Source organism: Pholcus phalangioides, unplaced genomic scaffold (assembly GCF_987345545.1).
Source record: "Pholcus phalangioides strain wild (caught in Gottingen) unplaced genomic scaffold, Ppha-v1.0 ptg000008l_1, whole genome shotgun sequence".
In the NCBI taxonomy this organism is placed as follows: Eukaryota; Metazoa; Arthropoda; class Arachnida; order Araneae; family Pholcidae; genus Pholcus; species Pholcus phalangioides.
The window spans coordinates 51,748,016-51,756,077 of NW_028301601.1; the positions used below are offsets into that span (position 1 = coordinate 51,748,016).

The 8,062-nt window shown below is 39.0% G+C and overlaps 1 protein-coding gene across 1 annotated transcript; it reads left to right on the forward strand.

The window, feature by feature from the left end:
• Positions 1–4,841: 4,841 nt before the first annotated feature.
• Positions 4,842–5,708, forward strand: LOC149084484 (uncharacterized). Its single transcript, XM_089235319.1, has one exon. It carries the CDS (start codon positions 4,842–4,844, stop codon positions 5,706–5,708), a length of 867 nt encoding a protein of 288 aa, XP_089091445.1.
• Positions 5,709–8,062: the final 2,354 nt, after the last annotated feature.

Sequence of the window (8,062 nt, forward strand, 5' to 3'; positions counted from 1 at the left end):
CTGATGATGATTATGACGTCCATTTCAAACGTCTCATTAATTTCATTCTAACTCCTTACTATTTCTGAATTAGAAAAGGGATTTTAGCTTAAAGGGAAAGAAATTTTCTGTTTTAAAGAAAACAGGAGAGAACTGGAGCGAAATATATGTTTTTGATGATTTAACATTATGTAAGGGATAGAATTAAAAGATATCCCATTTCCATCGCCTTATTTGTTGAATAATCATAATTATAACAAGGATTTATTTTCTGATTTTGTTATTTGCTAGTCCAATGCAAGTCTTTTTTTCCCATATATTTGTTATTATAGTTATCTGCACTCTTTTATCTTTGGTTCTGTGATGTAAACGTTCCTTTAATTTTTCATAACAATAACAAACATATAAAAATCGTATGGAGCCCAAAGTACTGTATATTTCTTATACGCAGAGTATGTACTAAAAATTGAAGGGAAATATTCATTTTAACCTTTAAATTTGGTATAACTTAGATGCTAAAAAAAATTGGGTATACTTTACATATCCAGAAAGAAATATCTGCATATCGAAATAGCACTGAACAATAAAGCTAGGGCCTATTAACCTCAAGAGAAATTGTTAATTTTTTTTGAAAACATGCACCACTCATGCATTTAGGAGGCACCTTGCCGAGAAGACACTCATCTATCATGGCAAAGGATGTTCAAAAGGGCAATGAGCTTAGGAGTCATTCAAGTATTACGTCAGCATCGAGGGCGGGGGAAGGAAGGGGATTTCGGATTTGCTGACTTTTGATGACAAGGGGGGAGGGGGTTTGAAGGTTGCTTATGTCATCAACCACCCTTTTTGAAGATATCAAATATTCTAAGCTGCTGACGAAATTTTGCTGACAAGGGGGGGGGGTCAAAAATGGCTAAAAATCTGCTTACATAATACTTGAATGGCCCCTTAATACAATCTGCAATCCTGTAAAGAATCTTTGCTGACAAGACATGGAACTGGAGGTTATGGAAAGAGAAAAACTACCCCCAGAAAATCGGTTGCATACCCCGTAGTTCTCAGTCTAATTTGTCCTCCTATGCATCAAATGATCATAACCCACTCTGATGTGAGTGATGGATTGTATTTAGTAATCTGCTGTAACACATATTGCATTTTATTTTCAGGTTTTTCGATTTTACTAACCGGCCGTGAATTGTCATCCAAAAGATGAGGTAATATCTCATTACAATTATGTAAGTGCTACATGTTGAATTTATGTTCTTGTGTTATATCTCATGTTTTGTGAAAGGGATGGGTGCGCGTGTGTTGTCCTTGTCTTGTGATTTGTGTTTTTTGTGTTGTGATGTCTTGTGTTGTGTGAAAGGGATGAATGCGTGTGTTGTCTTTGTCTTGTGATTTGTGTTTTTGTGTTGTGTGAAAGGGATGAATGCATGTGTTGTCTTTGTCTTGTAATTTGTGTTTTTTGTGTTGTGTGAAAGGGATGAATGAGTGTGTTGTCTTGTGATTTGTGTTTTTTGTATTGTGATGTCTTGTGTTGTGTGAAAGGGATGAATGCGTGTGTTGTCTTGTGATTTGTGTTTTTTGTATTGTGATGTCTTGTGTTGTGTGAAAGGGATGAATGCGTGTGTTGTCTTGTGATTTGTGTTTTTTGTATTGTGATTTGTGTTTTTTGTATTGTGATGTCTTGTGTTGTGTGAAAGGGATGATTGCGTGTGTTGTCTTTGTCTTGTGATTTGCGTTTTTTGTGTTGTGATGTCTTGTGTTGTGTGAAAGGGATGAATGCATGTGTTGTCTTTGTCTTGTGATTTGTGTTTTTTGTATTGTGATGTCTTGTGTTGTGTGAAAGGGATGAATGCGTGTGTTGTCTTGTGATTTGTGTTTTTTGTATTGTGATGTCTTGTGTTGTGTGAAAGGGATGAATGCGTGTGTTGTCTTTGTCTTGTGATTTGTGTTTTTTGTGTTGTGATGTCTTGTGTTGTGTGAAAGGGATGAATGCATGTGTTGTCTTTGTCTTGTGATTTGTGTTTTTGTGTTGTGGTGTCTTGTGTTGTGTGAAAGGGATGAATGCGTGTGTTGTCTTGTGATTTGTGTTTTTGTGTTGTGTGAAAGGGATGAATGCATGTGTTGTCTTTGTCTTGTGATTTGTGTTTTTGTGTTGTGTTGTGTGAAAGGGATGAATGCGTGTGTTGTCTTTGTCTTGTGATTTGTGTTTTTGTGTTGTGATGTCTTGTGTTGTGTGAAAGGGATGAATGCGTGTGTTGTCTTTGTCTTGTGATTTGTGTTTTTGTGTTGTGATGTCTTGTGTTGTGTGAAAGGGATGAATGCGTGTGTTGTCTTGTGATTTGTGTTGTGTTGTGTGAAAGGGATGAATGCGTGTGTTGTCTTTGTCTTGTGATTTGTGTTTTTTGTGTTGTGTGAAAGGGATGAATGAGTGTGTTGTCTTGTGATTTGTGTTTTTGTGTTGTGTTGTGTGAAAGGGATGAATGCGTGTGTTGTCTTTGTCTTGTAATTTGTGTTTTTTGTGTTGTGATGTCTTGTGTTGTGTGAAAGGGATGAATGCGTGTGTTGTCTTGTGTTGTGTGAAAGGGATGAATGCGTGTGTTGTCTTGTGATTTGTGTTTTTGTGTTGTGTTGTGTGAAAGGGATGAATGCATGTGTTGTCTTTGTCTTGTAATTTGTGTTTTTTGTGTTGTGTGAAAGGGATGAATGAGTGTGTTGTCTTGTGATTTGTGTTTTTGTGTTGTGTTGTGTGAAAGGGATGAATGCGTGTGTTGTCTTTGTCTTGTAATTTGTGTTTTTTGTGTTGTGATGTCTTGTGTTGTGTGAAAGGGATGAATGCGTGTGTTGTCTTGTGATTTGTGTTTTTGTGTTGTGTTGTGTGAAAGGGATGCATGCAGGGCCGTCTGAAAGGGATGAATGCGTGTGTTGTCTTTGTCTTGTGATTTGTGTTTTTTGTGTTGTGATGTCTTGTGTTGTGTGAAAGGGATGAATGCGTGTGTTGTCTTTGTCTTGTGATTTGTGTTTTTGTGTTGTGATGTCTTGTGTTGTGTGAAAGGGATGAATGCGTGTGTTGTCTTGTGATTTGTGTTTTTTGTCTGTTGGTTGTGTGAAGGGGATGCATGCAGGGCCGTCTGAAGAGCATCATGGTTTCCTGGGCCAAGTGATTTTTCTGAGGCTCAACCTGGAAAATTCTCAAAAATTGCAACTACTTCTCATTTTTCTAAGGCCTCAGGCCATGCCTGGGTGAGCCCATGTGTTACGACGGCACTGGATGCATGAAAGTTTTTCTTTTCATGTTTTTTCTGTTGGTTTTTTTGTGGTCTCATATTTATTTTTTATTTCCTTTTTATGAAATAACCATTGAGTTGTTGAAAAATTTTGGGGAAGTTCTCATTTGTCATTCTCGAGTGTTGAAGATATATAATGTTCCCAAAGTGGAAGCGAATCATTCTGATGTTATCGCTGTGGTTCTTCGAGTTCCTCAATTGTTTGGGTGTTCACAATGGCTGGGTAAGTATTCATTTAATCTAATCATTATATTTTTGAAGGACTTTGATCAGATTATTTCCTCTCTGGCCTTAATTCTGGATGTCTTGAAGTTTTATGGTTTCTTTTTGCTATATATAACTAATGTTCCTGAATCTGGAACAAAATATGCCATAAAATTCTGTAATTCTAATCCCAGCATTCCTCTGTTCTTTGGTTCTTTCCGCCGCCCAATTTTTTTTACAGGAGAAACATATGCCTATGAACTTATTCTAAGACAAAGAGGAAGGCAGTGTAACTTTTTTTGTGTGTGGCCTCAAAGGACTATACTACCCAATATTTTGCCTCAATTTGATTTTCTGAAATGTTTGTCTTGGGTGTGAATGTCGTTGCATCCACGCAAAAGCGTAAAACGTAATATTTAAAGTTCACTTCATTTTTAGCTGTATATGGAGTTTTGTTAATGAAATTCTGGCATTCAGTAATTTGAAAGCATTGCTTTACCAATGACCTGACAGTAATCGGGCGTATCCCTAGTCTGATATGTGCCGGATTACCAAGACTCTACTTTAATAGACAGTATTTTCATATCCTGTGTGCACCATACTCTTTTTAAACGAACAAAATGTCTAAATTTTCTGAAACCTCCTTATACAAGGTCAGAGGTTTCTTCGCTAACGGGGGGGGGGGAGGGGTGTGAAATTGCTGGTTGTCTCCAAATATAAGGGACTTTTGTTTTCATTGTGATGTTGATCATTGGGCTGGGGGATAAAACACTACAGGTGAAATTTTATTTCGGCCACAAATATCTACCTGAAGGTTTACGAACGTTTCATACACAGAACAGATTGAACAAATGTTTTGGTCCAGAGCCCGTGATTGGCTTTGGATTAGCGCGCTATATTGACAAAAATTGTAACTAAATTTTTTTTCCTGTACCACAAAAATCCCCTTTCGTGAGAATAATGTTAATGCAAACCACGTTCGAATGTACCAAGTCCTTCAATTTTTATGAATTTGCGGCGGCTCACCAAAGACTGTGGCCAACGGTCGCCAAGTGCGGGGACTGCGCGAGAGAATTTTTTGTGACTAGACAGACCTGAAGATAACGCTGATTCAACATGTTATGTTCTCGATGATACAATAAAAGTGGACAGTAACAGTGGTGACCTAGACCGAAGCAACCTTCTGATGACATAAAGATGACGAATCTACTCAGCCGAAGCCCAATGTGTGCAGCACCGCCGATGCCATTAAGATCAGGGTAGGACCTTTTTGTGATCGCTCTATTTTGTTTGGTCAGGATAACAAATGTTCTTATTTTTATTTTCGCAATTATATAACTAGATTCGCATAAAAGTCTGTATCCAAAAATGCCTAACGATAACTCTCCTAACCCTTCGCCACCTGACCCATCACCAGAAAACTTACAAATTTGTCGCGTTGCCTTGAAACTCCCGCCCATATGGCGGCAAAATATAAAGTTATGGTTCATTCAAGTGGAAAGTTGTTTTTCAATATCCGCCATAACTAACGACGCTACCAAATACAATAACGTGATTGCGGTTATAGATCCAGAAACGCTCGCTTCCGTTTCAGATATTTTATTGAACCCACCCGAAACAAACAAGTATGAGACTCTTAAACAACGGATAATCGAAGAATTCTCTGATTCTAACACTTGTCAAGTACGCAAGTTGTTGTCCGAACTACAGTTGGGGGACAAAAAACCTTCACACCTATTAAGGGAAATGAGAGATTTAGCCGGCAAATCTGTAAGCGACGATTTTCTAAAAACTCTATGGTTCCAACGTATGCCGTCAGAAACACAGGCCATCCTATCAGTTAGCTCAGAGAGCTTAGAGACATTAGCGACAATGGCCGACAAAATAATAGAAGTTAGTAAAGACACATACAACAACAGCATCTATGCCATGGGGAGAGCGGAACGCACAGGGACCCCGCAGCTACATGTCAACAACGTTGAACCCGATAATCCCTCCCCTCTGACAGAAATGAGTGCCATGAGAGCGGAGATAGCTTCTCTTAGAAAAAAACTCGACCGCTTGTCTAGAGAGAGAGAAACAAACTATACGAGACGGAGGTTCAGATCTCCTTATCGTCGTTTCACTCCCTCATCACAAACAACCGGCTATTGCTATTACCATGCTAGATTCGGCAACAACGCCTTCAGATGTCAACAACCGTGCTCTTTTCAAACCAAGGAACAGGGAAACTAAACACGGCCGTCGACTATAATATATCGGCGACGTCAACACCGATGGCCGTGAAAACTTGTCGCCTTTATGTATTTGATAAAAGATCCCATTTGAGATTTTTAATTGATTCAGGATCTGACGTCTCTTGCATTCCACTCACAAAACATTACACAAAAATAGTTCCTGATTCATTTGAATTGTTTGCTGCCAATAACTCTAAGATACACACTTACGGCACCAAAGTTCTCAATGTTGACTTTGGATTAAGACGTTGTTTTGAGTGGAAGTTTCTCATTACAAGCGTACCAATACCGATCATAGGCGCGGATTTTCTTCTCAACTTTGGACTTTTAATTGATCTCAAACACCGCAGATTAATGGACAGTGTCACGAAACTTTCGCAAATTGGAAAAATTGAATATAACTCTGAAAACTATTCCATTAAGGTAATATCCGAAACTTCGGAATATCACAAAATCTTGGCAGAATTTCCTGAACTGACAAAAGTGTCGCACAAAGTGAAGCCTGTTCAGCATAACACTGTACATTACATCGAAACCACCGGCCCGCCTATACATAGCAAACCCAGGCGATTAAATCCCAAGCTCTATGATGCTGTTAAGGAGGAATTCCAATTTATGATGAATCAAGGAATATGTAGGCCTTCTAAATCGCCCTGGTCATCACCATTACATGTCGTATCAAAAAGTTCAGGCAGTATTCGTCCAGTGGGTGACTACCGCAAACTCAATGCCTGCACGGTCCCAGATAGGTACCCCATTCCTCACATTCAGGACTTTTCAAATGCATTACACGGTAAAAGTTGTTTTTCAAAACTTGACATTGTGCGCGCGTATTTTCACATTCCTGTTCATTCCGACCACATTCCGAAAACAGCTGTTTGCACACCTTTCGGCTTATTTGAATTTCCTTACCTGAATTTTGGCTTGTGTAATGCTGCCCAATCTTTCCAACGATTTATGAATGAGATTCTTGGTGATCTGAAATTTTGTTATGTCTATTTAGATGACATTTTGATTTTCAGTGACAGTGAAATTGAACATAAGGTTCACTTACGCACTGTTTTGCAACGGCTCAATAACTATGGCCTCACAATTAATGTTTCCAAATGTGTCTTCGGTGTTGCGGAGATATCATTCTTAGGCCACTCCATTTCCAAACAAGGCACCAAACCCTTGCCAGAAAAAGTTGAGCCGATTCTCAATTATCCAAGACCAAGAACAATTAAAGAACTACGACGTTTCCTTGGACTACTCAATTTTTTTCGTAGATTTTTACCACACGCAGCACATACACAAACTACACTGAATAATTATTTAAAAGGGTCAAAAAAAAACGACAACAGAGAAATTGCTTGGACTGACATAGCAAATAAGGAATTTCAAAATTCCAAAACACTATTGTCCAACGCAACCCTTTTAGCACATCCGAAACCCGATGCCAAACTCGTACTTCAGGTAGATGCATCCGATTTTGCCATTGGCGGCGCACTGTTTCAGGTGGTTGACAACGAGCTTCAGCCTCTTGCATTTTTTTCAAGGAAATTATCTCCCGCGGAATGCAACTACAGCGCGTACGACCGTGAATTGCTGGCTGCATATGCTTCTATAAAGCAGTTTCGGCATATGTTAGAAGCTAGAGACTTTTCTTTACTCACGGACCATAGACCACTAACATATGCCTTCAAGCAAAAATTAGACAAGGCTTCCCCTCGTCAATGCAGGCAATTAGATTTTATTGCCCAATTCACTACTGACATACACTATATAAAAGGTAGCGAAAACATACCCGCAGATGCACTTTCCCGCATAACATCAATTTCAATGCCCAATCCTATTGACTATAACGAAATTTCAAAAGCACAAGAACGCGACCAAACTTTAACTGATCTTTTACAAAATCCACGAGGATTACAGCTCAAAAAAGTGACTTTGCCAGACTCAAATACTTCACTATTTTGTGATCTCTCCACTGGCACACCTAGACCATACATACCAGAACAGTTTCGTAAGCAGGTTTTCGAGACCATTCATAATATTTCCCATCCAGGAATTAAAGCTACAACTAAATTGATTCGGACTCGCTTCATTTGGTCTTCATTAAATAAAGATTGTAATAACTGGTCCAGACAATGTATACCTTGTCAAAAGTCCAAAATAACACGACACACGAAAACCCCATTAGGTTTATTTCCTGACCAAACTGAGCGATTTGATCACATCCATCTTGATATCATTGGTCCTCTTCCTCCTTCTGGTGGCAATGCCTATTGTCTAACTATGATCGACAGGTTCACACGTTGGCCGGAGGCGGTCCCGATTCCAGACATCAGCGCCGAGACTGTAGCTCGCACA

Excerpts from the sequence above, each read along its gene's own strand:
- LOC149084484 (XM_089235319.1), top strand. The coding sequence starts at position 4,842 with ATGCCTAACGATAACTCTCCTAACCCTTCGCCACCTGACCCATCACCA.